This window comes from Chionomys nivalis, chromosome 2 (assembly GCF_950005125.1).
Source record: "Chionomys nivalis chromosome 2, mChiNiv1.1, whole genome shotgun sequence".
Classification (NCBI taxonomy): Eukaryota; Metazoa; Chordata; class Mammalia; order Rodentia; family Cricetidae; genus Chionomys; species Chionomys nivalis.
Genome location: NC_080087.1, coordinates 84,168,852 through 84,196,631, shown reverse-complemented (window position 1 = coordinate 84,196,631; position 27,780 = coordinate 84,168,852). Strand labels below are relative to the sequence as shown.

General features: G+C 49.4%; 4 protein-coding genes across 5 annotated transcripts; 1 reads left to right on the top strand and 3 right to left on the bottom strand.

The window, feature by feature from the left end:
• Positions 1-251: 251 nt before the first annotated feature.
• On the bottom strand, positions 252-10,035 carry Nfkbid (NFKB inhibitor delta). Its single transcript, XM_057752136.1, has 14 exons — positions 10,018-10,035; positions 8,736-8,837; positions 8,211-8,293; positions 7,062-7,188; positions 6,839-6,899; positions 5,887-6,101; positions 4,995-5,182; positions 4,785-4,890; positions 4,536-4,682; positions 4,369-4,420; positions 4,123-4,271; positions 1,926-2,042; positions 1,544-1,708; positions 252-812 (listed from the first exon to the last, which is right to left on the bottom strand). Exons 1-14 carry the CDS (start codon positions 10,033-10,035, stop codon positions 759-761), a joined length of 1,584 nt encoding a protein of 527 aa, XP_057608119.1. The 3' UTR covers positions 252-758.
• A 1,034-nt stretch (positions 10,036-11,069) lies between these two features.
• Hcst (hematopoietic cell signal transducer) lies at positions 11,070-12,432 on the top strand. The gene is made up of 4 exons (XM_057757599.1): positions 11,070-11,164; positions 11,506-11,529; positions 11,937-12,068; positions 12,300-12,432. Exons 1-4 carry the CDS (start codon positions 11,119-11,121, stop codon positions 12,338-12,340), a joined length of 243 nt encoding a protein of 80 aa, XP_057613582.1. The 5' UTR covers positions 11,070-11,118; the 3' UTR covers positions 12,341-12,432.
• Positions 12,433-12,541: 109 nt separating this feature from the next.
• Positions 12,542-16,818, bottom strand: LOC130866224 (TYRO protein tyrosine kinase-binding protein-like). Of its 2 annotated transcripts, XM_057757442.1 has the most exons (5): positions 16,680-16,818; positions 16,189-16,215; positions 15,920-16,060; positions 15,205-15,248; positions 12,542-12,779 (listed from the first exon to the last, which is right to left on the bottom strand). In XM_057757442.1, the coding sequence occupies exons 1-5, from the start codon at positions 16,738-16,740 to the stop codon at positions 12,714-12,716; spliced, it is 339 nt and encodes a 112-aa protein (XP_057613425.1). In that variant the 5' UTR covers positions 16,741-16,818; the 3' UTR covers positions 12,542-12,713. The 2 variants fall into 2 exon arrangements, with proteins under 2 accessions (XP_057613425.1, XP_057613434.1); XM_057757451.1 differs by lacking the exon at positions 16,189-16,215.
• Tyrobp (transmembrane immune signaling adaptor TYROBP) lies at positions 12,714-16,740 on the bottom strand. Its single transcript, XM_057761180.1, has 4 exons — positions 16,680-16,740; positions 15,920-16,060; positions 15,205-15,248; positions 12,714-12,779 (listed from the first exon to the last, which is right to left on the bottom strand). The coding sequence occupies exons 1-4, from the start codon at positions 16,738-16,740 to the stop codon at positions 12,714-12,716; spliced, it is 312 nt and encodes a 103-aa protein (XP_057617163.1).
• Positions 16,819-27,780: the final 10,962 nt, after the last annotated feature.

The following is a 27,780-nucleotide window of genomic DNA, read 5'->3' as shown; positions in this document are numbered from 1 at the left end:
TTACACTGAGGGCTGGGCACCAGCTGCCTGCAGATGTCAGTAGCAGGAAGGAACAGCCATCTCAAAACCAGACTGTAATATCTTCATCAGACATTAGATTTGATGGTACCTTGATCCTGGACTCCCCAGCCTTTACACCATCCAAATGTGGCCCCCTTTCTGCACCCATGCCCCCTCTTTGAATGACACCACACAGCTTGAGGCCAAATCGAGTTTTATTGGGAGCTACAATGATACACAGATCAAGGGGAACAGTTCACTGGGAAGGCTGGGGGCCGGGGCATTGAGTGCTAAATGATAATGCAGCCAGGACTCGGGGCATACTAATCTCAGGGGGACTGACATCTCAGGGGTGCGGATCCTCGGAAGGAGCCCTGATGGGGTGGTCCCGGAATGCCTCAAACCCCACAGAGGCTCCACTGGAACTTCTAGGGGTTTAAGTTGGAGTCCATGGAGGTGGTACTGTCTGATCCAAGTAGGAGGGAGGTAAGATTTCTAGGGTGTTTCACAGAAACAGACAAGTGGGCTCGATTTCACAGAAATCATCTAGATAGCCCCTTGTAGGGGAGGAGGGATCACATGACCCCAAATATTGGGGACTGCTCACCTCTCCCAGTGCCACTTCGGGGTTTTAATGTAAGACCCTAATGGCAGGATATTCCACATATATTATCACGAATTTGCGACATGAGCATACGCTGACTGTCCCACGGGACGGTGGGGACTGGAAAAATCAGTCCAGGTTCTGGGTTTCAGTCCTAAGAGGACAAGCCTGGGGGTGCCGCACGGCTCCTCTTCAACAGCTGCCGGAGCTAGGGACAAAAGAGGCGGAGTGATGTATGTGGGAGGCTGGGGTTACATACGGGAAGCTGAGGGGTGCCTAGGGCGGGGTTACTGACAAGGAGAAACTGAATGGGGTCAGTCGGGTTGGAAGGTCACTGGTGATGTGTGGTCCATGCCTGTCATCCCACTACTTGGGGTGGCTGAGGCAGGAGAAGTGGGAGTCAGGGGTCATTCTGGGCTATACACTGAAACCCATGTGGGCTTTGGGGTGAACCTGGTAGACAGTCAGAAGTCAGAAAGATTTCGCTAGATGGGGTTCCCATCTTGGGCTCAGTATTGCTTGGGAGTGAAAGGGCAGAGGCAAGGGTCAGAAATCACATCTAAGGTCAGGATCCAGGGCTGGGGACAGTAATGCAGAAGCCTCACTGGGGACCAAAGGCCACAGTCTCAGCTCAAGATTCAGGGTTGAGAGTACAAAGGAAGCCAGAAGGAGGCACCACATTGAAGGAGGGGGAGACTTAAGGACAGAGGTCACTGTTTTTTTTTTTCTTTCTTTTTGAGACTGTGTAGTCCAGGCTAGCTCAAATTCTCACTCTTCCTGCCTTAGTCTTCCAAGAGTTGGGATTATAGGAGGACAGCACTCGACATAGGTCACTCTTAGTGAAGAGTGGAAAGGGACCAAGGTCACTCTCTGAGAATAAATCAGTGTTGGGTGCAGTTGGGGGCCCCCAATTAGCTCAGAAGTCAGGCCAGCGCTTACCCCCTCAGGGCCCGGCCCAGGTCGCAACAAGTGAACGGGCTGCTCATTTTCCAGGTTGCGCAGTGTGGGGTCTGCTCCAGCGGCCAGCAAATGCCTCACGATGGCCTCCTGGGGTGGTCCAGGGGGCAGGGCAGCTGCCATGTGGAGGGCTGTGTTCCCATGGGCCTGGAACCGCAAAGGGGGGCTGATGGGGACCCAGACCCAAGTGCCTGGATCTCCTGAACTGCACTTCTGGATCCTGCCACATCCATAGCTCGCACCAGCCTGCATAGCCACACTCCACCCACCCTCCACATTGTCCCAGTCACAGCTCACATGACTCAATGCTGCCCCTGTGACTGAATCTCAAACCACCCACTGCCCACCTCAGCCTATGTCCTACCTTCATGTTGACAAAGGCCCGCAGGTCCCCCCTTGGCAGCCCCAGGAGCAATTGAACCAGGGTAGGGTTGGCAGCCTGTACAGCCAAGTGCAGAATGGTCTTGTTGCTCTTGATCTCCTAAGAAGAGAAGAACCGTAGACGTCAGGCCAGTCTTCCATCTACAGCCCCCATCCCCGCCCCAAGGAGTGCCTTACACAGTTGTATGTGTTGTATACTATGTAAGAACATGGCTAAGGGAGGCCATTTGTAATATATATGTCCTGTGTATATATGTCACGTTCAATATGGCAATTTTCCAGTCCGTCAACTTTCTGAGCTAGGAGTTATCCTGGCTACCTGATATCCTACTGTGCTGTGGGACAATGGTCTTTTATCCTGTCACTTGTATTATTTTAAGAAAACGCTGATTGGCCAGCAGTCAGGCAGGAAGTAGAGGTGGGGTGACAAGAACAGGAGAATACTGGGGAGAGGAAAGAGTCAGTCTGTAGTCGTCACCCAGAGCCAGAGGAAGCAATATGACTGCCTCGCTGAGAAAGGTACCAAGCCATGTGGCTAACACAGACAGGAATTATGGGCTAATGTAAGTTATAAGAGTTAATAAGAAGCTTGCGTTACTAGGCCAATCAGTTTATGATTAATGTAGACCTCTGTGTGTTTCTTTGGGATGGAACGGCTATGGGTCTGGGCTCTGTCAACACTATTGTACACACTAAAATGCACCCTGTCTCATATGGACTGCACTGTATCGTAAGTACTGCAGACAAACCTACATACAGCGCAACACTGGGCTTCCTACTTTCAGAGCACTGGTTCTCAATCTTCCTAATACTGCGACCTTTAACACAGTTCCACACTGTGATGACTGTCCCAATCAGAAGACTGTTTTCATTGCTACTTCATAACTATAATTTTGCTACTATGAATCATAATGTAAACATCTGACATGCAGAATATCTGATATAAACCTCCGAAGGGGTTGAGACCCCTAGGTTGAGAATTGCTGTTTTAGAGGGAAACGTTTTCTATAATGAAACTTCACGATAAGCTTTAAAGGAGCTTAGGGTCTCCAGCCTTTATGCCCTCTACTGGAACATTCTAGGCAGGGGCTCTACCACTGAGCCACACCCCAACCCCTCACTGGGGGATTCTAAGCAAATGTTTTACCACTGAGCCACACCCCAGCCCCTCATTGGGGAATTCCAGATAGGGGCTCTACCACTGTAATAAGCATGAGGAAGCTCTAGGTTCCACTCTCAACATCAAAAGAAAAAAATAGAGGAAGGAAGAACAAACAGTTACGGAAATAATTACAGGCTCGTATTTGCTTAAAAACAGCGTAGCAGAGGGACTGGCTCCGGTGACCCAGCCAATCAGTCTGCACTTGGGAGGTGGAGGCAGAAGATGCTTGAGTATGAGGTCAGTCTGGGCTACACAAAGAGACTGTGCCTTACGTAATAATAATAAAATAAATAATAATATAGGTTTGTGGAGAGCTTGCCTGGCCTGCACTAGATGCTGGGTGAAATCCCCACTGCCAGCAAAACTTAAAACTAGAAGGAAAGCGGGTGCAGATGGGACAGTGGTCGCGCCTGCGACGGCTGAGCCCTGATGGAGCGCTGGCTCACAGGGCACCGTACGACAGCCTCTGCACGCCATCCACCTTCACATCTGCTTATTAAATAGGGGCAAGGGGGAGTGGGCCGGACAGTAGCCACAGTACCACCTCCATCCCATGTTCAAAACCCTTGAACTAGAAACCGAATGTTGAAAATGAAACGATATTGAATTCCCTCAGTCTTCCTATGAAGGCACCACTACCACAGGACAGAGAGGGTTAAGTATATAATTGGGAGCCGAGTTCTAAGGTCAGATCCACCCCACAACTTGATCCTAAGTCCCTTTCCAGGACATCTGAAGCCTCAAGCCTCCGATTTCTCATCAGTAAAATATAGAAAATAAGAGGGCATGCCTAAAGGAGTGGGGAGAAAGGGAGGCAAAAGGCTGATCAGGTCACTTCGTGCTTGAGAAATCTAAGCTATGGTCAGTAATATCCACGTGGATGAGGGCCTCAGAGAAGTGGGGGAACATATTCAGGGTTACACAGGAAGAAGAGGCCAAGTCAGCATGTGTTTTAGTGCCCTGGACGTCCAGGCAATGCCCTGCACATGCCTGCCCATCCCCCACCACCCAAGCTCACCTGGCTGGTATGACTGGCACCCATTTGCAGCAACATCTGCACACAAGCCAGTCTGTCTCGGGCTTGGGGACTCAGCATCCTCGGACAGACGCTAGGTAGGGGCATAGCAGCATTGAGAGCGAGGGTGGCCGTGTGGAGGGGGGTGAGGCCTGTGAAACAGAAAAGTGAGGGAGCTGCACCTGGGCATCCACCCTGACCAGTCCCCCTGCCTGCCTGCCACACCAGCCCTGGCCATGACCAGCTCACCTTCGAAGTCTCTGGCTTCCAGGTCCACTGGAATGCCCGATTTAAACACAGCCTGGAAGGAGACGAGGAAGAGAGCTGTGGAAGGGTCCCCCAAAACCTGGTCCTGGAAACTAGGATCTGGAAAACTAGCCCACCCCTGACATGCCGGATCTGCCAGCTGACCGTACCGAAAGAACTCCTGGGAGCCCGTAGGTGGCAGCCACATGCAAGACAGAACGGCCTTGATGGTCAGTAGCGTTCGCCTCTGCTCCCAGGCTCAGCAGGTCCTCCACAATCAGGGGCTGGTTGGCAGCAGCTGCCACCAGGAGCGGCGTCTGTAAGTCACAATCAAATCAGCCTGGACTCCCAGAGTCCTCCCCTCTGAAAGTCAGGTGCCCTCTTCTGCAGGTGGAGAAGTCTGGACTCCTGGCCCTTACCTTGCCTTTATGCTCACGAATATCCAGCTGTCGGTACATCTGTAACACCTCTGCCGCAGCATATGCTGCCCAGCGCAGTCCCCGAGCAGCAAACAGGTGCAAGAGCCTGAGCACAGGTGGGGGTGGGGGCAGTGTTGAGAACAGCCCCCCCCGCCCCGCCCCGCAGGCAAGCCAGGAGTCTGCAGGTCATCCTGTCCCCCTAATACTTACGTGTCTCCTTCCTCATCCTGGGCCAGCAGCTGTTGTGGCCCCAAAGCCAGTATGTGAGCTCGGGCTGTCTCCAGGGAGGGTCCGGTGGATGGAGACAGCTGTGGTGATCCTGAGGGGACACTAGAGACTCTCCAGGGTCCTACCTGTGACAGGGAAGGTTCTGGATACAGCCGGGTATCCAGAGAGTCCTGGGGAATTGGGGGCGGTCAGTCAGCTGAGAACCCTCATCACACAACACACAGCCCCTGGTCAAATGGGTGAGACCAGGAGCCTACATTTGCCAGTTGACTTTGAACCTTGAGACATCAGGTTTGCGACAATGAAGAAGGAATTTTTTTTCTTCAATTCTCTTGCCCCAGCAGTCTGACTATTGAGATCATGATCATGTACTGTGAAGCCTAGCTTGTTTTCCTTTCTGCTTTGCTATACAGCCTAGACTGGCTTCTAACTCATAACTAGCCGGCCCAAAATGGTGAGCCTCTTGCTTCTGCCCCCCAGGAGCAGAGACTACAAGCATAAGCAGTATACCCGGCTGGGCATGGGATCTTAACCAGTCCCTGAGATCAGAGAATACTGCATGGATGTAACCAAGCTTCTCCACTGCCCATCCCTGCCCCACGGAGAACCCATGGCCTCACGCACGCACGCACGCAGGCTAGGGGAGAGCTTGACCACGGGGTAATACTCCCAACGCTCTTTGTCTTTCACTTCTTATTTAGAGATGAGGTCTTACTAACGTGCCTAGGGCAACCCTGAACTCATTCTGCAGCTCAGGCAGGTCTTCCTGCCTCTGCCTCCTGAGTAGCTGGGATGACAGGCCTACACCACTAGGCTTGGCACAACTGAGACCTTTATAGGGGACCCTTAAGCATCTGTCCCCTCTATAGTTTACCTCCATCCCCAGAGGAAATGGGCCTGAGCGCCCCGGGTCTGACGGTGGGTAGAAGTCAGGAGTCAGGAAGCCTTCGGCAGCAGAGTACGGGCAAGAGCTGTCTGTGTAGGCAGCATGGGTGCTAGGGTCCCAGTCTGGAAAGCCTGAGGGAGGAGGAGCCAGGTTGCCAGGTCCTGAATCCACGGTCTCTTCGAAGGTCGGGAAGTGAGTATGGCCTGGAAGTGAGAGGATGGGCAGGGACGAACCTGTCATCAGAGACTGGGAGACATGGTCAGGGATGGTGAACCTGGACTGTCCCAAGGGACTGTGAGCTAGGACTTTGGAGACACTGAGGAGCTGGGTCCTCCAGTCCTGGGAAATCAACAAGTTGGTCCAAAGCAACTGGGATCTGGACTCCTGGAATCACAAAACTCTGGGTCCTTGAAGGACTATACACACCGACTGCTGGGCTACTGAAAACCAATGTGAAATTGCAGGGGTTTCTGTTTTGTTTTCTTTTTGGAGATGTGTCTTAGATAGTTCTAGGTGCCTAGAACTCACTAGTAAACATCATGACCTCAAACCCAACGGCAATCCTCCCTGCTCAACTTCTGAACTACTGGGAATATAGGTTGTGCTACTATGGCAGGCTGTCCATCAAAATTTCCCCTGTGTCTCAACCATAATGAGGGCTGGACTCCTCGGTCCCCAAAGTTCTAAGAGCTGGGGTGTCTAAGTGTCTAAGAGAAGTTGGGCCGGGCGATGGTGGCGCACGCCTTTAATCCCAGCATTCGGGAGGCAGAGGCAGGCGGATCTCTGGGAGTTTGAGGCCAGCCTGGTCAACAAGAGCTAGTTCCGGGATAGGCACCAAAGCTACAGAGAAACCCTGTCTCAAAAAACCAAAAAAAAAAAAAAAAAAAAAAAAAAGAAGAAGAAGTTGGGGCTGGTGGGGCTGGGAATTTTCTATTCTTACCTGCCTCTGCCTCCTTCACAGATGGGGTCAGTGGCTGGGCCAGGGGAGGGGAGAAGTGTCCCTACAGTGTAAAGAAAATACAAACATGAGTGAATTTATGTATCTGGAATTTAAGGTCTGTTCCCCGCCTGTAGAACATCAGAGTTAGGACTACAGCTCCCATATCCCCGAGCGCACATGGCTTCATGTGTGGTCCTATAGAGGAGGACTTGCACAGACTCACCGGTACCCCACCAGCCTCAGGTTGCTGCTGACGGCGCCTCTGTTCTTCCAAGAGTTTCTTCACCGTCTGGGTTGGACAGTGGCTGCGCTCAGTCCGACTCACTGTGTGGGGGAAGACAGACGGAAGTCATCAGGAATGTTTAAGTCACACAAATGTACCCTTAGCGGCAGCGGTGGGCGGAGAAGAGTAGATGTGGGCGCCCTTCTTTCCCTCCCGCGCGGAAAAACTGGCACATTGATGCCGCCGGAGAACTACAAAGCCAATAGAAGCTGTTGAGTGCAGGGCCCGCCTCCGCCACTTCCTTCCTTTTACTCCACGCTTTTCCTCTGCCCCAACTTTCCACCAGCGTAGTGGAAACTGAGGAAGTGGGGAGGCTAGCACTCCTCTGAAGCATCTGTTTCCTCCTCGCCCCACTCCTCTGAAGCATCGCCACATCCGTAAAAAATCCCAACCTAGGGTATCAGATCCTGAGGCTTGGATTGGAGGGTTGGGGGTCCTGCTAATCTCTACTTCCTGAAAAAGCACATACAGGTTCCTAATGTCTCTGTTTTAAATTAGGAGTGGAGGTACTCCCGCAATCCCAGCATTCTCGAGGCGGTGGCAGGAGCATCAGGTGCTCAAGGCCAGTCTCATCTACATAAGTTAGGGGTCAGCCTGAGCTATCTGAGACCCTGTCTCAAAACAACAACAAATTATTTTTCTGTTCTAGTATCTGACATGTGGGGTTGGGGGCGTGGCTCCGTGGGTTAGGTATCGGCCTAAGGTCCTCAGCACGGAAGAAGGGAGCTGCTACTCTGGGGACCACCACTCTTGTCTCATCCACTCTGCCAGGATCTACGAAATCAGTAGCCACTAGATCCTCAGGGATCTCGAGTGGCAAAGTTCCCGCCCCCAGAAGTTGCGGGAGAGCCACCATCCCGCAGATGGCCATGCATCCCATAGATGCGGCATCCTCTCATCTAGAACTCAGGAGTTCGGATCTTCAGTCTCCTTCTCGGGGACCTGGAAGTCCGGTTCCCACGACCCAAGAAGAGAAAATCCCCCAGCTCAGGTTTCCGAGCTAAGACTCCGGCACGAGAAGGGTTAAGCCGCCGATCGACTCGGAAACCTTCGAGACGGGACGCCACGCGCTGACGTCACCGCGCTCACGCAAGGGAATCTTCCACCTCCCAGTTCCGCTCCAGACTCGCGCTGCAGGTGTCCCGCTCGGAGGCGGGGCGCTCAGCGAAGCGCTGCGCCCGTGGAATCCCCGCTCACGGGGAATTCCTGTCCAGCCCGGGCACCCTGCACCGGCCGTGCTCTGGGAAATCCCAGGGCGGGGCAGGTCCCGTCCAGAATGGTCCCCTCAGGTCCAGTGCCGGACCTTCGGAACCCAAATCTGCAACCATAACTGTACCTCAACGTTGCAGTGCTCCCTCCTCCTTGGAGGAAAACTCCGGGTCCCATCGTCCTCTTACAGGACCCCAGGATCAGGCCTCCCAGCCCTTGCATCCCAACCTCCAAGATTCCAGATCGCTCTCTTAATTTCCAACACTCCCAAGACTCAGAAGTCCAGAATCTTCAGCCAGCTCCCTTAAACACTGAGAACAACCCTACTCTCAGGGCCCAGTTCAAGGCTCCAGTCAACCCTCAAGCGCTCAGAAAGTCGCGTGCCTCGCTCTACCCCATCCTTACCTCGCGGATTCTTGGGTGCAGACTGCGGGCCCCCAGGGCCGCGACCTCGGCGCTGCGCCAGCCTCGCTGCTTCTCCCGCGGAGCCGCCGCCGGGTCCCCGATCTAAAGCCAGCATCCCCGCGAGTTTTTAAATTGGGGTTTTGACCACGCCCAGTTCAAGGAGGACCCCGCCCAGTTCTTGGGAGTCCCCGGGTTACCGCTAGAGCGAACTTATTCTCTGAATGGGAGGGGCTGACCTTGAAGGGTCTGATCACCTTGTCTCCTGGGAAGGAGGGTGCTAGGGGTCCTGCCTCCAGAAAAGGGGGACATTGAGTGCCCGGAATTTCTTTTTTTTCTTTTTTCTTTTTTTTTTTTTGGTTTTTCGAGACAGGGTTTCTCTGTGGTTTTGGAGCCTGTCCTGGAACTAGCTCTTGTAGACCAGGCTGGTCTCGAACTCACTGAGATCCGCCTGCCTCTGCCTCCCAAGTGCTGGGATTAAAGGCGTGCGCCACCATCGCCCGGCGGGTGCCCGGAATTTCTAGTCTGTGGCCAAGGGGATGCTGGAGGCCTTGACTTGGCTGTGCATAGGCAGGGCAGTGCTGTTGGGTCTTGGGGGAAGAGTCCGGACCCCATGGTCTCCTGGAGAAGTCCTCAGGCAAGGGTCCTTTAGGCGGTTTAAATCTCTACCTCTTTGCACGTGGCCTTTCCCTTCTTTAGAGTCAACTTTCATTTATGACTCCTCCCCCCCCCCCCCCGCGCCCTTGGTTTCAGTTTTGATTTGGGGGGGGGGTGTACAGAGAAGTAAAGGTTCCTGTAACCCAGGCTGGCCTAGAACTCTAGGTGACTGAAGAAGATCTTGAACTCGGCTTGACCCTCTTGCTCTCATCTCCCAAATGTCAGATTACAGATATAGGCTACCACATCCAACTACCGATATTTGAGTGTTTTTGTTTTGCTTTGTTTTGAGACAGAGTCTCATTATGTAGCTCTAGCTGTTTCGAAACACTCTGTAGACCAGGCTGGCCTTGAACTCACAGAGATCTGCCTGCTTCTGTCTCCCAAATGCTAGGATTAAAAGGTGTGAGCCACTATATATGACTCTGATACTTGCTTTTAAAAAAATTGGTGTGTGTGTGTGTATGTGTGTTGTATGTGTGTGTGTGTGCAGGTGTATGTGTGTGTGTGTGTGAGAGAGAGAGAGAGAGCTCCCTGAAGGTCAAAGAACACATGTACTCTGAAGTCTGCTGTAGAAATGCTTCCTTGTTCTACGGATTCTGGGGCTCTAACACAGGTCAAGACGTACCTTCATCTGCTGAACCATCTCCCTAGGATCTTCCTATATAGCCATGGCTAGCCTGGCACTTGCTAAATCAGCCAGGATGGCCTTGAACTCAGAGCCATCTTCCCCCACGGTCTCCCTAGTGCTGAAATTACAGGCTTGGACCATCCTGTCAAGCTTGCTTATTCATCTTAAAAACTGTTAGCATAGAGGAGACACTTTGCTGGGCGCTTGGGATAGAGAGCTGTGAACAAAACAGGAATTCCCAGCCCACCAAGGGACTGACATTCTCAGTTCCCACTTGGTGACCTTCCTTGACACTTAACTGTAATGTTAAATGTCTCTCCTGATTTCAACATTCTGCCCAGCCTTGGGTCTCTCCCTCCCGCAGCTTCCTTAGCAGATTGCTGGTTCCCTCTCTCTCTTCTGGCAGTGCGTGTATGCATGTGTGTATGTGTGTGTGTGTATGTGTGTGCGTGCATGCATATATGTGCATATGTGTATATGTGCGTGTGTGTATGTGTGTATGAGTGTGTATTATGTGTACACTTCTTTAATGAGCTCACGCAGTCTGAAAGCTAAAAAATGCTGTTTTTTAGCCATCAGCCCTCTCAGATTTACATGTCAGGACCCAGCTGTGGACATTCATATCTCCAGAGAGCTCAGTCAGGATTTCCAGCTCAGTGTGCCCACAAGTAGGCAACCCTCTCTCCCTCCTAAATCAGCTCTTCCGAAACTTCTGTCACCCTTTCTCCATCTTTCTAATCTACTCAGGTCAGAAGCCACAGTCACCCTGGTCCCCTTTCTAACACACACCCTCTCCAGCCCCAAATGTTATTGGTTTTGCTTCCAAAATATTTCCAGAATCTCACTCATGCCCACACTATGGTCCACCTACTACTCCCGCCCTGATCATGACAGAAGCTTCTCTGGGTGGTCTGACTCCCCCAAATTTGTTACCCAAAGGAAGTCTTAAGGACACACATGTACCCACACACAGGAAGTAGGTAGTATAGTCACCAGCAGTGTGACATCCGTTCTAGCTACCTCTCTTTCTCCTCTACTGTTCTGAGGACTTCTCTGGACCACAGTCTTTGGCCAGATCCCTTCAGGCCCCAGTCCACCATGACACCTCCAGGCTACCTCCTCGTGTTCCTGCTTCTGCTCCAAGGTGAAGCCAGCAGTTGGGGGTTGAGGGGACAGAAAGGCTGCCATTTGATGTTGGGGTGCAGAGAGCAAGCCCTTCTCCTTGTGCCCTTTTCTTTCTTGAGAGCCACTGGGTCTCAAGGTCTGGGTCCTTGAGGGTGGGGGTGGGGTTCTGGAGCTGTGCACTCCTCTCATCGCTGGGTGACTTCTAGTTCCCTTTTCTGGTCACTGTCTGTGCTCCAGGAAAGCCCCATTACCCGTTTACCTCTCTAGTGTGGAGCTCAGGTCTCAAGCATCCCACCTGCCCTGCGACTGTGTTGGGGACTTCTCCCCCAACCCCTATCCACCTTCTCTGTCTTTCCACAGTGGCTGCAAGTCAGATGCCAGCAGGTGAGGAATGAACTTCGGCAGCTGCCTCCAATCCTGAAGTCTGGTCCGCAGCACTCCTCTGTCTAGCGACATTTCCCAATCCCAGCCCTTTCCGGTCCATCGCGACTCTTTACCACCCAATTGAAGTGATGGGAACAGAGACTCTTCTTAACAGATTTCTGGTGTGCCCAGGGTATAGCCCTCGGAGTTCTGTGACTCCCCAGCCCCTCTAAACTCCCTCTCTCATTTCACTCCCTAATCCCAAAGAATCTGGAATCTACCCTCTCTCCGGGATCTTGCTGGGAGGAGCAAGGGGCGGGGGGCGGGGGGGGGGGGGACGGACCAACGACGACGACGACGGGACTACCTGACTCTCTGGGCAAAGAGAAAGGTCTCAGCTGCCTGCAGGTCTGGGCTTTAACCCGCAGGTTCCTGCTCCGGATGTGGGCCTCTGTCCCTGCCGCTCCTGGCAGGCCTGGTGGCTGCAGATGCGGCTTTGTCCCTCCTGATCGTGGGGGTGGTGTTTGTATGTCTGCGCCAACACAACAGGCCTGCCCACGGTGAGCAAACTCTGGGGTGGGGCCTGGAGAGTAGGTAGCAGTCCCCAGGGAAGAAGGGGGTCCCACAAAGGCAGTCCCCGGGGAAGCCCTGGAGGAGGTGCTTGGGAAACCCTGGGGGAGGTATCTGGGGAACCCCTGAGGAAGCCCCTGGTGCAGGGGGTCTCCCAGGAAGGTGATGTGGGAAGGGTGGTGGGTGGTCATGCTTCATGCTCCCTCTACCCCACCCACCAGACGATGGCAGAGTCTACATCAACATGCCTGGCAGAGGCTGACCTCTGGGACTTCTGACCCGCCCCGTCCTGGATCACGTGAGGGTACCTGGGAACACACTCCTTCCAGACTGGAATAAAGCTTTCAAATACCTCTAGTCTTGTTCTTCCCAATGTCTGATTTCTTCCCAGGTAGCTGTTTCCTGATTTAATACCATTCTCTGGGCCCCACTGTTACCCAACGCCTCACTGCAACATAGCAGAACTCAGTCATGGTTTTTTATTTGGGGACAGAAGTGGGGAGAGGTCAGACATCTCATGGGGGTGGCACTGTGTGGATCTGCATCCCTGCGGTCCTGCTCCCAGGGAGGGCATTTGGCAGGCATCAGGAGTGACTGGATCCAGGCATCAGGTTGCTGACCGGCATAGGGTGGGCTCATTTGTAATACTGCCTCTGTGTGTTAAGGTCACTGTAGACATCTGGCCTCTGGCCCTGAAGCTCCTAAAAAGACAGAAGCCATCATTGGAGTGGTCTTCGCAAACAACAACAAAAAAATCTAACCTCCTAATGACCTTCGAGGTCCCTGGCAGCTTCTTTAAACTTAAGCTCATAAAAGAGATCCCGATTTTATTTAAATGTGCCCAGAGTTCCCCTTGCTTCCCTGCCCCAACATCAGGGCCTTTGCACGTGCAATTCCCTCTGCCTGGAGCACCAACTCCCTAGATCTTCAACTCCTTCTTGCCTGTCTATCTTGGGCATTTCTCAGTTTCTCCATCTTTAGTCTTTTTCCCAACCCCATCATTTTCATATTGGTTTGCTTTATTCTCCCCATAATGTCCTCCCAAAACGATTTTGTTAATTGCTTCAAATCAGTCTCTCCAGTTAGGATGCTGAGCTGACCCATGTAGGTCTCAACCAATCCACCGAAGGCTAAATAAATCAGGCTGACACTTTGCCCTAAAATTTCCTGACCCTCAGGGACTGGACAGTCTTCTCAGTCTTCTGGGCCTTCCGGGATCAAACTCAAGGATTTCTGTTTGTTTGTTTTGCTTGTCTCTCTGACACAGGGTTTCTCTTTGTAGCCCTGGCCATCCTAGAACTCACTGTAGACCAGGCTGATTTTGAACTCAGAGATCCACCTGCCTTTGCCTCCAGGGTGCTGAAATTAAAGGTTTGCACCACCCACACCAGGCACCGAACTTGAGATTCTTATACTCTGCAAAGAAAACTTTCTCCAGCAGGGAGGTGAATGGGCCAAAGTGGCTGCAGGCAGGGAGGTAGAGAGCCTTGTCTACGGCTCCAAGGGCAGACTCTCTGGTGTCAGGACCAGTCTGGGTGTGTGTTTCTCTCAAGAAGGAGTTTTCTGCCCCTCACTCCCATCCCAGAGGCCAGGAAGGAGTCCTGAGGCTGGGGAGACTGCTCAATGGGTAAATCACGTGCTGTGAACCCTGACAACCAGTTAGAGTTCTGAGACCCACAAGGTGGAAGGAGAGAACGGACTCACAAAGGCTGTCTTCTGATGTCCACATGACTGCCAAAGCAGATGCTCCCCACCCCCACCCCCAAACACCCACAAATAAGATACATAAATAATAAAATGAATGTGATTTTAAAAATAGGAAAAGACTTGATGTCCTCCTATGGCCTTCCTACACACACACACACACACCACACATACACATACACCACATAGACATCACATACCACATACACACTACACATATGCTCCACATACACATCACACACAACCACCACACACACACACACAGCGGACATGACTGATGACATTATGGAATTTAGGAGTGAGTTCAATGACAGCCTGCACTGACCCTACCTTACATATATAACTTTGACTTATTTTACTTTGAATTAATTGTTATTTATTTACTGGGTTGAATCCAGGGCCTTGTGCATGCTAGATGAGCATAGTCGGAGCCACATTCCCATCTTACTCCACTTTGAGCTTATTTATTTTTCTTTTTTTAAAGACAAGACAAGGTTTCATGCTGCCTCCCTGGCTGGTCTGGAACTCTCTAGGTAGACCAGGCTTGCCTCAAACTCACAAGGATCCATCTGCCTCTGTTTCCCCAATGCCGGCATTAAAGGCATGAGCCACCGTGCCTGGCTCTGGTTTATATGTTTGAGATATTATATATAAACTAGACTGACCCTGAACTCACAGTCTTCCTGACGAGCTTCCGAAATCCTGGGACAGTGTGCTAATTGTTGTTAATGTTTATTTTGGTGCTGGGTATTAAATAAAGGTCTTTGCAAACGCTAGGCAAGTGCTGTATCACACTATGCCATATGACACCCCTAGGTTCACCCCTTTTTTTGAGACAGAGTCTCTTTCTGTGGCCCAGGCTAACCTCAAACTCTCTCAGTAGCCCAGGTTGACTTCAAACTTCCCATCGTCTTGCCCCCCAAGTTTTGGGATCACTGTGCTTTTTGTGTGGAGTTTTCTGAGCCGCTAGCTTTGGCCAGCTGCTCAAAGGAATGGACGATGCCCATGTCGCACAACGCCAGAACCCTGGTGGAGCTCCTCTCTTTAGCGACACCACACTTAGATTAACTTCTCGGCCTCACCAAGAGCTTCTCCCAGTCTGACTGAGGGCCAGGCTTCTATTCTCTGCCTCACCAAGGGCTTCTCCCAGTCTGACTGAGGGCCAGGCTTTCCCCAGATCAGTGCCAGCCTAACAAAGACAGAGCCCCTCTATCTGCCCCCACACATCTGAGGCTGAGCATAAAGGTCAGGGCTGATCTCTGACTATGTTGGACAGATGCCTCCTTTGATTTCAAGATTGGAGGAGTTGCTAGGGGAGGTACCTTAAGGTGCTGGGAAGGGTTGTGTGTGTGTGTGTGTGTGTGCGCGCGCGGGACTAGGAGCAGGCAAGAGTGAAGGTGGAGAAAGATCTGATGTTCTTACCTGATAAGGTGACTCCGTCTCAGCAATGCGTTGTTTCCGGGTCCCTGCAGAGGGATACAGAGTGTAACAGGGTGTAAAGATGGACTAAGCTGTGAATTGGGACTATTTTGTTGTTGTTCGGCTGGTTGGTTGATTGACTGGTTGGTTTGGTTTTCCAAAACAAAATTTCTCTGTATAGCTCTGGCAGTTCTGGAATTCACTCTAGACCAGGCTGGCCTCGAACTTACAGAGATCCACCTGCCTCTGTCTCCCAAGTGCTGGCATTAAAGGTGTGTGACACCACTGCCCGTTTTGGTATTTTAAAACCAGCCCTTCGGGCAACTTGAGAGATGGTTCAGCAATTAAAAACAGGTACTGCTTTTGCAGAGGACCCAAATTCAATTCCCAGCACCCACACTTGGTGGTTGGATCACTTGTAACTCTAGTTCCAAGGCATCTGGTGCCACCTTCTGGCCTTGGAAGACTGCAGTGTATGTGTACACGTGTGTGTGTGTGTGTGTGTGTGTGTGAAGGTGTAACTCAGTTGGTAGGAAGTACTTGTAGCACAAATGGGAGGCCCTGTCTGGGCCCTCAGCATTAAGGGAAGAAACAAAACAACCAGCAATCACAAGGCAGCCCTCCCATCCTTAGCCCCAGCCCTTTAGATATCCATGACCTTTGAAACTTCCCACACTCCCCAGTTTCCAGCAGGCCAGCACCCGCAGACCCCACTCACCCTCTGCAGTGCCCCGGCCGCGGCCTCGAGGGATCAGGCGGCCCAGAGAGTATACAGCCAGAGCAATGAGCAAGGTCAGCACCAAGTCACCCAGCACAATCCCAGCCAGCACGCCCGGGCTCACGGGAGAGCAGCTGCACTCTGGGAAGGTCACAGGAGGATGACAGTCAGGGACTGGGTGTTAGCAGAGAGAGGGTTAGAAGAAGGAAAAGGGGGTGACAAGAAGTCTTTGAGAGGAAGGGAGAAAGATTCAGGGTGTCATGGCTTACCACTCTGGGCCTGGACGGGACTTAATCCTAAAGAGGAAAAATTAGGTAAACTGAGGGAGGTAGAGGCAGGAGAATCAGAAGGTTAAGGTTATCCTCAACTACATAGCAAGTTTGAAGCTAGCCTGGGCTATATGAGATTCTATATCCAAACGGAAGATGTAACTCGTGGCCCATCAGACAGTGGATGGAGAAGCTGGAGACTTCTCCAGCTGGGAGAGTCCCAGCTCCCAGGCGATGGTGCAGAGGCGACTGGCCAGTGCATAGGATCCATGTCAGTTTGTCTGGTTGAGATGCCCCCTCCTACTGCTCCTGCCAGGTTCCAAATCTTGGGGCCTCTAGCTCAGGGAGAGACCTACAGGCACTAGAGGAACCTCCTTCCTCCCAGCCCTCCCCTTTGGTTGTCCTGTCCTGTTCCTTCCTGCTCTCTGCCCAGCCCTGGCCCCAACCTGAGCTGAAGACGCAGCAGACAGCTGCGGAAGCCCCCGACTCACCTCCCACGGTCAGAAAGACAGGAAGGAACAGAAGGTGACGGGAGGGCTCCAGGGCCCCCATGGTGGCCAGATGTGCACTGGACACCACAGTCCAGGGGCTGGTGGTGTCACGTCCAACCAAGTGAAGGAGGAAGTCTGAGGTGGGTGGTGGCAGTGGGAGGAGGGGACAGCAGCGGGGAGGAGGGACACATAGAAAGAATGCGGCCGGCCTAGGGGCTGGGCCACAGACCTGATGGGCTGGACAAGAAGGACAAGGGATATTCACAACAGTCCCTGATCTTCAGCTCCAGACAGAGGACAGATGTTATAACAGGAGGGACAATGGGTGACAATGACTGAAAGCAGCTCAGCCTCTTCTGGCTGGGCAACCTTGAAAAGTCATTTAGCCTCTATGGGTCTCGATTTCTTTTCATTCACAAGCTTGAGAGTAAAATTGTACCATTTTTGCAGGGTCGTTTGCTAAGTGACATTCCGAGAGCAGGGTCCAACACTTCCCAGTCCTGTAAGCATCAGCTACAACGATTATTTGATAATCAAATCCCTAATATGGCCACTGGCTATTAAGAGAAAGCATGGGCAGGAGCGCTCATGACGGTACTCTGAGCCCACAGTAAATAATGCCTTTCTCTCTCCCGTTTTACAAAGAGGGATAGTCACACAGGAAAGCACAGATAGGGGACCCAAGACCTGAAAATGGCCATTTCAGAGGAGGAAGATAGATGAAAGGCAGAGAGAAAACAACAAAGCGAAGGGGCTGAGAATTTGTGCCACAGATGTGCATGCCACAGAGACAGAACTAGGGCTTGAGGTGAGGCAGGTGGTGGCCCTGTGGTGACCACTGGGCCTGGCTGGGCTGAGAGGGGAAGCAGCTGGGAGCCAGGAAGGAGGGGACTCACGGGGGCGGAGGGAGAGGCAGGGGCTATTTTAGTCCTACTGGGAGCCTAAACTGGAACTTGTGAAGGAGGAACCTGAAGCTGGAGCCCCTGGGCACCAGCCAGATGCACGAAGCCCCTCCCCCACCCTCATGTCACACTTTGAGGCACCCGCGTGCAGGAGGAAGGGGAAGCTGGATGGTGGTCATGGGACAGATGTCGATGCCACTGTGGGAGCGGAGGACTCTTGAGTTAGGTGGGGTGGGAGTGGGTCTCTGATAATCATGGCCACTATTGCCCAGGCCAGGTGGAATCCAAACGTTTCTTCCTAAGGTCTAGAGCTAGAATGGCAGAAAGAGGCCTCTTAATATGAGGGCGAGCTGAGTGAAGGACAGCTGGAGACCTGAGTGGTGCTGTGGGCAGTGAGGACCCCGACTTGGGGGCTGGGAGTGGTCAAGGCTTCTCTGGGAAGAACGTGGGGACTTGACCCAGAGAAGGATGCAAGGTCAGCTTCTCCTGAGGGCTCTGTGAGGATCACTAGATCCATTGTAGGTACTCAGGGTGGTGTTAGCATGTCCAGAGCTGAGCTATGGTCTAACCTTTCTAAGTCTTTCTCCCATTCCCCAGCTTTCCAGCAGGAGACTCTGACTCCTTCTCCCACCCCAGCCATGCCTGTCCTGTCCCCAGAACACACACAATGGAACAGCCAAGATACCAGGGCACCATCCAAACCAGAGCATGTGTAGTCATGGGCTTTGTTTGAGGTTCTGGTGTCCTCTTTAGTTGTTAGGATATGGGAAGTTCTAGGGGTCCCAAGGGAGAGATGTTGGTGAACATTTGTGGGATATGAGCTGACAGGCTGAGGTGTGTGTGTGTGTGTGATGTGTGTGTGTAGGTGTGTATGTGTGGGTGTGTGGGTGTGGGTGGGTGTGTATGTGGGTGGGTGTGGCCAGAGGGCAAACTCGGGTGTTATTATGCAGGACTGTCTACCTTTTTTCTTTTACTAGTCTGAAAATCCCAGACTGCACCCCCAGGATTCCTCCGGTCTCTGCCTCCCTGTGTTTGGTAGCCCAAAAATGTGAGCCTGCACCTTGCTCAAAGTTGTTGACAAATGTGGCTACACAGCCTGACCTAGGGTGTGGTTACTTACTGTTTTGGACATTAAAATGGCCCATGCAGGTAGATCCACTCCACCCTGGCCAATGGTCAGGAAATGGTCAGGGTGGGTTCACGGCCTAGACAACAGAATGCTAATGACTTGATATCTCAAAGTAGTGAAGCAAATAACTGTTCTGGTTGTCCTTTGTATCATGTTAAAGCAGTCTTTTGTCTTCTTCCCCATTTTCATATAAAAGCATATGAAAAATAAACGCAGGTGAATTCAGCATTTAGTATTCGCCGAGATGCCCTCACATTACTATCCTATGTCTTAGTGATTCTTTCTTATCTCTATTCCTCCTACTTAACATTTTTCTAATCCCTATCCTGGTAAGTGGTACACTTGTCGAAGTTGGTCCCAGACAGTTGTGGGATTACAAACACAGCATAAGCCAAGATACCCAGCCTTTTATGTAGGTCCTAGGACCAAACCCAGGTCCTTCAGCACTTCGCCAACTGAGCCTCCTTCCCAGATCCAAAGACAGACAGGTCATTCACTGACCAAAAGACTGCTCAATCATCCATCCATCTTCCTTCTTTACTTTCAGATTTATTTTATTTTCGTGGATGCACGAACAGCACATGCGTGTGTGGTGTCCTCAGGAGAGTGAAGGAAATCCCTGAACAGGAGTCACAGGCGGTTATGAGCTCTCATATGAGAACAAAGATCACAACAGGACTTGACAACTGCCTGTCAGCCACACCCTCCAGCTCCAGACAGCCCAGACTCTATATCTCAGTTGGCCTTGAGCCCACAATCTTCACGCTTAGCATCCCGTACGCCAGTGCTAAGTCTGAACCGCCATGACCAGCTCAGACCACCGTGCAGATGCAGGCCACGGAGAGCAGGCCTGTGCTGGTCCCTAGGTTAGATGGTGGGCTGGGTTCTAACTCTGGGTGAAGGAAGGGGAGGTGGTGCAAGCCATCTTCTGATGGGCTCTGAGCTGCGATGGTGCCAGGGTGCAGGAAGCTGGACTGAGGTTTGTACAATGGCCCAACTTCCCTAGACAGTAGACCAGAGTTGCAGAGTGTAAAAACCAACTTTCCCAGGCAGTTTTTCAGGTCTGTGGCTGCTGCCGCGCTGTCCATCCGTCCTTTGGGCACCCTGTGAAGCTTCTGAGAACCAGACCAACGGGCCCATACTGTAGCTCTGTGGTAAAATGCTCAATAACCATGCCCAACTGAAGGAAAAAAATCAAATAGCCTGATTTTCTTTATCTTTTTTTGATTGTTTGTTTTGGAGACAAGGTTTCTCTGTGTAGCTTTGGAGCCTGCCCTAGAACTCACTATGTAGACCAGACTGTCCTCAAACTCATGTCTCTGCCTCCTGCCTCTGCTTCTGCCTCTGAGTGCTAGGATTAAGGGCACGCACCACCGCTGTCTGGCTTAATTTTCTTTTTCCTGTATCCCATGCTGGCCTTGAACTTATGTAGTCAAGGATGATTTCCGACCCTTCGACTTCCACCTCTGGAATGCTGGGATCACAGGCATGAACCGCTCTGCTTACTTGTTTGTTTTGGTTTGTTGGTCAGTATCTCAACCTACAGAGCCCAAGATTACCTCAAACGTGGCGTAATCTTCCTGGAAGCTCTCCTTCCCAAGAGCCGTAATTGCAGGAGCATGCTACCAGACCTGCCTTTACTTGAGTGGCCCCAAGAGTTTTGAAAAGACACTTCACAAAGGAGAGGCACTAATGGCCAGTCAGCAGGAGGTGAAGACACATTAGCCATCATTAGTCACTAGGGAAACACCAGTGAGAAGCAGCGAGACACCACCACACAGCGTTCATGGCGACAAAGATGTGGAGCTCGAAGTCTCAGCTGGCAGGAGACTGAAAGGGAGCTAACAATTGGCAAAATGGCTTGGGAGGTTTTCATAAAGCTGAGTATTTACCTCCCAGTGATTCTGAAATTCCACTACTGTTTACCCAGAAGAAATGAAATCACAGGTTCACATGAAGGTGTGTGGAGCCGAGTGGATGCTGTGGTGAGTGACTGTAACTTGAGTCCTGAGGAAGCAAAGGCAGGGGCATTGCCAGTTTGACCCCATAGTGTGGGCTACATGGGGAGATTTTGCCTTAAAAAAATATGTTTTTGAGTGTTAGCGAAATGGAAACTGTAAGCACCAAAGACACTAGTAATGAGAAGCCATGGGTTGGGGGATGTAGCTCTGTTGGCTAAATGGTTGCCTAGCAATTATCAAGCCTTGTGTCTGAGCCCCCGCACTATTAACAGGGTGAGGTGGAGCGTAGCTCTGATTTCAAAGGCAGGAGGATCAGGAGTTCAAGGTCACCCTCAGCTACTTTGCAAATTTTAGATCAGCAATGAAACCCTGTCTCAAAACAAACAACCACAAATCCAAAAACATTGTCAAGTGGCTGGAGAGATGGCTCAGCAGTTAAGAGTTATAATGCTTTTGCAGAGAACCCAGGCTTTGTTCCTAGCACCTATCTACATCAGACGGCTCACAACCGCAGACAGCTCCAGCTACAAGGATCTGATGCCCTCTTCTGATTTCCATGAGAGCCTGCATTCCCATGCTATACACACAGATGTGCATACACATACACAATTAGAACATAAAAATAAACCTTACAAATAAAAAGTCTTGTTGGAGAACTAGAAACCATAAAAAGCAAAGGGGATGCCAAAAAAGCAATTCTAGAAACAAAAAGTACAATTACCAAAATTAAAATTCAAAGGATATATTTAACAGAAATGAATACTCTAAAAAAAGGCTAGTCTAAAATTCAGTAGAGACAAAAAATATGGAAAATACATGGGATAGAAGAGCATGTCTAGTTTGTTTCACCATACTCACAGAAGAATGGGGCAGCTGCAATAGTCAAACAGATCATAATCAGGTTACAGCAAGACTGCCAGGCCACAATACCAGCTGTGGGCTACCCACCATGAGTTCTTCACCGTGGAAAGCTCTGAGCTCCGCCCCCAAACAATACAGGCCTTTGCCAACCAGAACCGTGTGGTGAAACCCAGTTGCTGAAGACACCACACATGGGTGTTGCAGGACATAGAAAAACCAAGTTAGAACTGAGCTGGAAGCTTCCTCCTGCTGGTCAGCTTTTATAGCACCAGAAAGAGTCTCAGTGTCTTTCTCATCTGTGGGACCAGTGTGTTACACTGTAGGCTGTTAGACAAGCTGTGCCCACAGGAGCAATAGTGGCCTGACCATTCTGTGCATAACCAAACTCTTTCTGATTGGATTTGGTGCCTGCTCCACAGACAGGAGCTCAGTTTGAGAAGCCTATTCAAAATCAGGGGAGGCCATGGACTGTAGTTAGTAAAGTACTGTTGTTGTTTTGGTACTGTTTGTTGTTGGCTCGGTGTGCTCACCAAATTGCCTTCTAAATCACCATGTTTATGTCTGTAAATTGGGGGTCACAGTAGCTTTTTTGTAGTGAGCTATAGTTTACCAAAGAGATGTAACTGATCGAAGTTCTGAGAACCAGTTGACTGGTGGTCACCCTAAGGGGGACCTCTGTGTCAGCACATCTAAGCCCAAAGAACATTACTGAAGAGGGGGTAGAAGGAAAGTGAAAGCCTGGGGAAGTGTTGTGGAACACCTTTAATCCCAGCAGTTGGGAGGCAGAGACAGGTGGATCTCTGTGAGTTCAAGGACAACCTGATCTACAGAGTAAATTCTAGGACAACCAAAGATACACAAGAGAAACCCTATCTCAAAAATTAAAAAAGTAAAAATAAAAATAAAAGAAATAGAGTTTAAGATAAAGCCATGTAAATATGGGAAACACACAGAGAATCTGGATACTATGTGTTATTAGGTTCTCTCTGAATAGTTTGAATGCTGAGGAAGGAGCAACAGCTGCTGAAAGATATGTGTTTATAAATGCTGTTGCATTAATCTAAGATAGGTATTTTGAAAATGCCTTGACTTCAAAATTGAAATCAAAAGAAGTGTTACTTTGGAGAAGAGGTTTGCTTTTGTTTCCACAGGAAATGAGAAGCTGTGGATTCATTTGGGTTAAGAAAAATCAGGTTTGATCAAGGAAGATCCCCTGAGAAATCTCCGATAGGAGGAATGGCTCAGGTGTCTGAGTTCTACATCCAGAACAGTTCAAAGACTGCTGTTCACAGGATACTCTAGTTACAACTTGATCATAATTCTAAATTTTCTTTAGGTCCCCATAAGATTATCAGCACCCCCAATCAGCAGGAAGTATCCTGGAAAACTATGTCCACATTCCCAAAAAAATGGTCTATGGACATTTTCCTTCGTTTAGAATGTTGGTTACAAGTTGCTATGGATAATGGTCAGGAGAAAAGCTAAACCAAGGATATTAGATTCAGAGTTCTCGTTTAAAAAAAGGAGAGGGAGTGCTGTGGGACAATGGTCTTTTATCCTGCCACTTGTATTATTTTTAATAAAATGCTGATTGGCTAGTAGCCAGGGAGGAAGTACAGGGGCAACTAGGCAGGAAGTAGAGGTGGGGCAATGAGAATTCTGGAAAGAAGGAAGTTTAAGTCTGCAGCTTTGACCCAGACACAGAGGAAGCAAGATGTGACTGCCTTGACAAATAAGGTACTGAGCCATCTGGCTAACACAGACAAGTATTATGGGCTACTATAAGTTATAAGAGTTAATAAGATACTGAGATACTAAGCCAATCAGTTTATAATTAATGTAGACCTCTGTGTGATTTCTTTGGGATTTAATGACAGAAAAACCTCAGTCAACACCACGCCCTGCTAATATAAATCTTAAAAAATAAACTAAAATAGAAGGACTAGCTGGGAAGAAGAAAGTTCATCAGGATTAGGAGGATCCAAGAAAGAAGAGGGTGAATATGACCAAATATACACATATGAAAGCAGCATGGAACCCATTATCTAAGGTAATTAATGCAACTAATCTTGTCTGCATGTATGTCTGTGCATCGTGTGCATGCCTAGTGCATACAGTGGTGATAAAGAAGGTGTTGAGTTCACTGGAACAAGAGTTAGAGACATTTATGAGCTGCCATGTGGGTACTGGGGTTGAACCAAGGACCTTTGAAAGAGCAGCAAGTGCTCTTAACCACTGAGCCATCTCTCCAATCCCTAAAATTTTTATTTTTATTGTCTTTAATTACATGTGTGTGTAACTGTATATGGGCTTGCACACTTGAATGCAGTGTTTTCGGAGGCCAGAAGATCACCTAGAGCTGGACATAGAGGCAGTTGTGAGTTGCCAGACCTCCCAACATGGATGCTAGGAACTGAACCTGGGTCCTCTGGGAGAAGTAAGTGGATTCTTTATGGCCAAACCAACTCTCCAGTCCTGTAATAAAGACTTTAAAAAAATAAGCTTGGTTCAATATGGGAAAGTCAGCAGCCTATGTAATGAAATGTAAATGAGCAGCCTATCAGCACAATGAGGGAAGTCATATGCTTACTTAGCAGATGCAAAGTGTGAGGGCATCGTGTGAATGCAACATCCACTTAAGATTAACATTCTCGGCAAACAGGCTGAGGGTGTATCTCACTCGTAGATGGCTGGCCTAGCATGTACAAAGTCTGGTCCCAGCACCTCACAAAACTGAGTACAACAGCACATGCCTGTAACCCCAGCAGTCCAGAGACAGAAATGGGAAGACCATTGTAAAGTCCTTCTTGCTACATAGTGAGTTCAAATCCATCCCAGGACACTTGAGACCCTGCTTCAAAAACAGTAACAGCAAAATTAGAAGAATTGTGAACCTCTTGATTTGATGACTAGCATTCTGAGGACTATAGCTTACACTACTATGTAAATATTGAAGCATTTAATAGCTCGATTCTAACCACTTTTCTTCTGAGGCTGGGTGGTGCAGGAGAATTGTCTGTATTCTGTCAATCATGTTTTAAATAAACGCTGATTGGCCAGGCAGGAAATATAGGCAGGAAAACCAGACAGGAAGTAGAAATGATGCAATAAAACAGGAGAATTCTGGGAAGAAGGAAGCTGATTCCTCCCACTCCTGCCCAGACCACTGAAGCAGCAGGATGTGATCTGCCCCACTGAAAAAGGTACTGAGCCACATGGCTAACATAGATCAGAATAATGGGTTAATATAAGCTACAAGAGCTAATAAGTAGCCTGACCTAATGGGCCAATCAGCTTTATAACTTATAGACACTCTCTATGTGATTTTCTTTGGGGCTTACTGGCTGTGGGGTACTGGGCAGGACAGAAACCCCAATAAGCCGGCCCCCTTCATGTTACAACTGGGCATGAGAAAGACTATTTGTTGGTTTTATCCTGAACACATTAAGGTTATCATAAAGCAAGGTGAAAGTGGGAGCTGGAGAGATGGCTCAATGGTTAAGAGCACTGCCTGCTCTTGCAGAGGACCTCGGTTCAATTCCCAGCACTATGTGTCAGCTCACAACCATGTGTAGTTTCAGTCCCATGGGTCTGATGCCCTCTTCTGGCTCCCACAGGCACTGCATGCACATGGTGCATGGACAGATATGCAGGCAAACACCCCACACACATAAAATAAAAATAGACAAGAAGGTGAAAGTGTCCAGTGCCATTATTCAGAGTAGATAAAGTCCGTGTTATAGAAGAATTTACAAGACTCAGTAGACTAACTTCTTAAAATTCATAACAGAGTTTAAGTAGGTTAATGAGTTTCAAAAATCGATATACAAAAACCAATTTTATTTCTATGTACTGGCCACATAACCAGACAAGAGCAGAAAAAATAACCATCTATATCATCATAGATGGTCAAATATCTAGTTATAAATCTAATAAACTAGATGAAAAGCCTATACAAAAAAGCTTTTTAAATTAAAAAACCTAAATAAATAGTGTGCTATATCATTTTATTGGGTTAATGTCAGTTTCAATCCATGTATTTGGTGTCTTTATGATCCAAATGGAATGTTCTTTTTCTCTTGGGAACTTATATTTTACACAGAAATATGGACTCAAGTACAGCAAAGATGCTCTGGAAGAACAGGTAGGGTCTCAGTCCACCTGATACCTAGACCTTTTGGAGGCTTGGGAAAATGGCACCTTGGGCACAAAGCATGGAATACAAGCATGAGGGCCAGAGTTCAGATCCCTAACCTGTAAGCAGAGGTTTCTTTCCCACCCGCCAGTTTCTGAATAACCACTCAGAGGCTTAATATTAATTATAAAATATTTTTGACCAATGACTCAGGCTTCTTAGTAGCTAGCTCTTACATTTAAATTAACCCATGTCTATTAATCTGTGTATTGCCACATGGTAGTGGCATTACCTCATTTTCTAGATGCCTTGTTTCCTAGGCGGCTAGCTGGTATCTCCCAGACACCACCCTTCACCTGTATATCTGCTCGGATTTCCCACCTGGCTCTATCCTGCCTTGCCATAGGCCAAAGCAGCTTTATTTATCAACCAATGATAAATAACACATATTCATAGCATACAGGAAACCAAAGCACTAACCCATGTAAAGCCAGATGAGGTAATGTGCTTCTATAATTCTAGCTTCCCTATGGAGGTGTGGAAGACAGAGGCAGGAGAGTCCCCGAAAGTTTGTAGACAAGAAAGCAAGGGGCTGGAGAGATGGCTGAGTCCATGCACTGCTCTTGTAGAGGACCAGAGTTCAGTTCCCAGAACCCACATCAGTGGCTCACAACCATCTTTAATTCTGGCTCTCGAGGATCCCATGTCATTGGCCTCCACCAACACCAGCACTCTCATGCACACACCCACACATTAAAAATAAAGTATGTTTTTGTTTTAGTGCTTAAGGTAGAAGGCAAGGACTGACAACTAATGTTACCATCTGACTTTCATGTACGTGCTGTGGCGTGTGCATGCCTGGGGCACTTACATACATGAACACACACACATGTGCAGACATCACACACACACACACACACACACACACAAAAGAACCTACAATAAAGCTATGGGAATTAACATGGTCTAATTTATGTATATGTGACCTCCTCACTGAAGGGAAAGGCAGTCTTCTCAGTAAACAAGCTAAGCTAGTTTGGGCAAATGGTTACAAATGACACTAGGGCAGGGAGATGGCTCAGCAGGTAAAGGTAGTTGCTGCCACGTCTGACAATCTGAACTTGAGTTCAAGCCCAGGATCCAGTGGAAGGAGAGAACTGCTCTAAGTTGTCCTCTGACGTCCACACATGTGTGGGCATATTGTACCCAACACATATATTCATTACAGGTAGATTATGGACCTATAATTGAAAAGGAAAAAATAAGGTTAGCTTAGAATAAATTAACAAACAGTTCTGAATCAAGCCCCCCACCCTAAATACTGGATATAATCATTTGATGCGTTGACTAGGTAGCATTGGGAACTTATAGCTGGGTGGAGTGGTACCCGCCATTAATCCCAGCAAAGTGAATCTCTGATTCTGAGGCCAGCTTGGGCTACAAAACAGGTTGTAGGGGCTATACAGATCCTGTCTCAAAAAAAAAAAAATGGAGAATCTAGATTCATCAAAAGATTTCTACATTCATGTGTCTGTGTGTTCATATATGTAAGTGCCCCAGGCATGCACATGCCACAGCATGGATGTGAAAGTCAGGAGATAAAGGCACTTGTTGCTAATCCTGACAACCCGGGTTCAAGTTCCAAGACTTGGATGAAGAGAACCAACTCCACTTGTTCTCTGGCTTCCACGTGTATGTTGGGGCATATGCACACCCATGAGCACTCACATGTATGCTACCACCCCCACAATAAATAAATAAATGTAATTTTAAAAATTGCCACGCCAGCATGGCCTGGATGCCAAGACTGGCAGGGGGTGCCAGGATTGAGGCATGGAGACTTCTTTTCAGGTGGAAGAACAGCAACCTTTATTTTGCCCAGCTAAAGCCTTTTATATCTTGACTGCTTCTGTGGAAAACCACTGACCAGAAAGAACACAAACATCCTTGTCAATTACAGACCACAAGGAAGTTCCGTTGTCGGTCAAGGGGAGTGAGGGCAGCTGGATCACAACAAAATATGATTTCTATGCTGGCCTGGTGTGAGAGGTTCCTTTGTCTCTGTGTTGCTTTTGTTGGTTAATGAATAAAGGAACTGCTTTGCGCCTATAGC

Excerpts from the sequence above, each read along its gene's own strand:
- Nfkbid (XM_057752136.1), bottom strand. Across the intron at positions 6,900-7,061 it reads CTGAGGCTGGTGGGGTACCG|GGACACTTCTCCCCTCCCCT; the intron begins GTGAGTCTGTGC and ends TTTACACTGTAG. Across the intron at positions 813-1,543 it reads CTGGGCCGGGCCCTGAGGGG|CTCCGGCAGCTGTTGAAGAG; the intron begins GTAAGCGCTGGC and ends TTTTGTCCCTAG.
- Hcst (XM_057757599.1), top strand. The coding sequence starts at position 11,119 with ATGACACCTCCAGGCTACCTCCTCGTGTTCCTGCTTCTGCTCCAAG. Across the intron at positions 11,165-11,505 it reads GTTCCTGCTTCTGCTCCAAG|TGGCTGCAAGTCAGATGCCA; the intron begins GTGAAGCCAGCA and ends GTCTTTCCACAG. Across the intron at positions 12,069-12,299 it reads ACACAACAGGCCTGCCCACG|ACGATGGCAGAGTCTACATC; the intron begins GTGAGCAAACTC and ends CCCACCCACCAG.
- LOC130866224 (XM_057757442.1), bottom strand. The coding sequence starts at position 16,740 with ATGGGGGCCCTGGAGCCCTCCCGTCACCTTCTGTTCCTTCCTGTCTTT. Across the intron at positions 16,061-16,188 it reads TCCCGTCCAGGCCCAGAGTG|AGTGCAGCTGCTCTCCCGTG; the intron begins GTAAGCCATGAC and ends TGACCTTCCCAG. Across the intron at positions 12,780-15,204 it reads AGACGGAGTCACCTTATCAG|GAGCTTCAGGGCCAGAGGCC; the intron begins GTAAGAACATCA and ends CTGTCTTTTTAG.
- Tyrobp (XM_057761180.1), bottom strand. The coding sequence starts at position 16,740 with ATGGGGGCCCTGGAGCCCTCCCGTCACCTTCTGTTCCTTCCTGTCTTT. Across the intron at positions 16,061-16,679 it reads TGTCTTTCTGACCGTGGGAG|AGTGCAGCTGCTCTCCCGTG; the intron begins GTGAGTCGGGGG and ends TGACCTTCCCAG. Across the intron at positions 15,249-15,919 it reads CGGCCGGGGCACTGCAGAGG|GGACCCGGAAACAACGCATT; the intron begins GTGAGTGGGGTC and ends ATCCCTCTGCAG.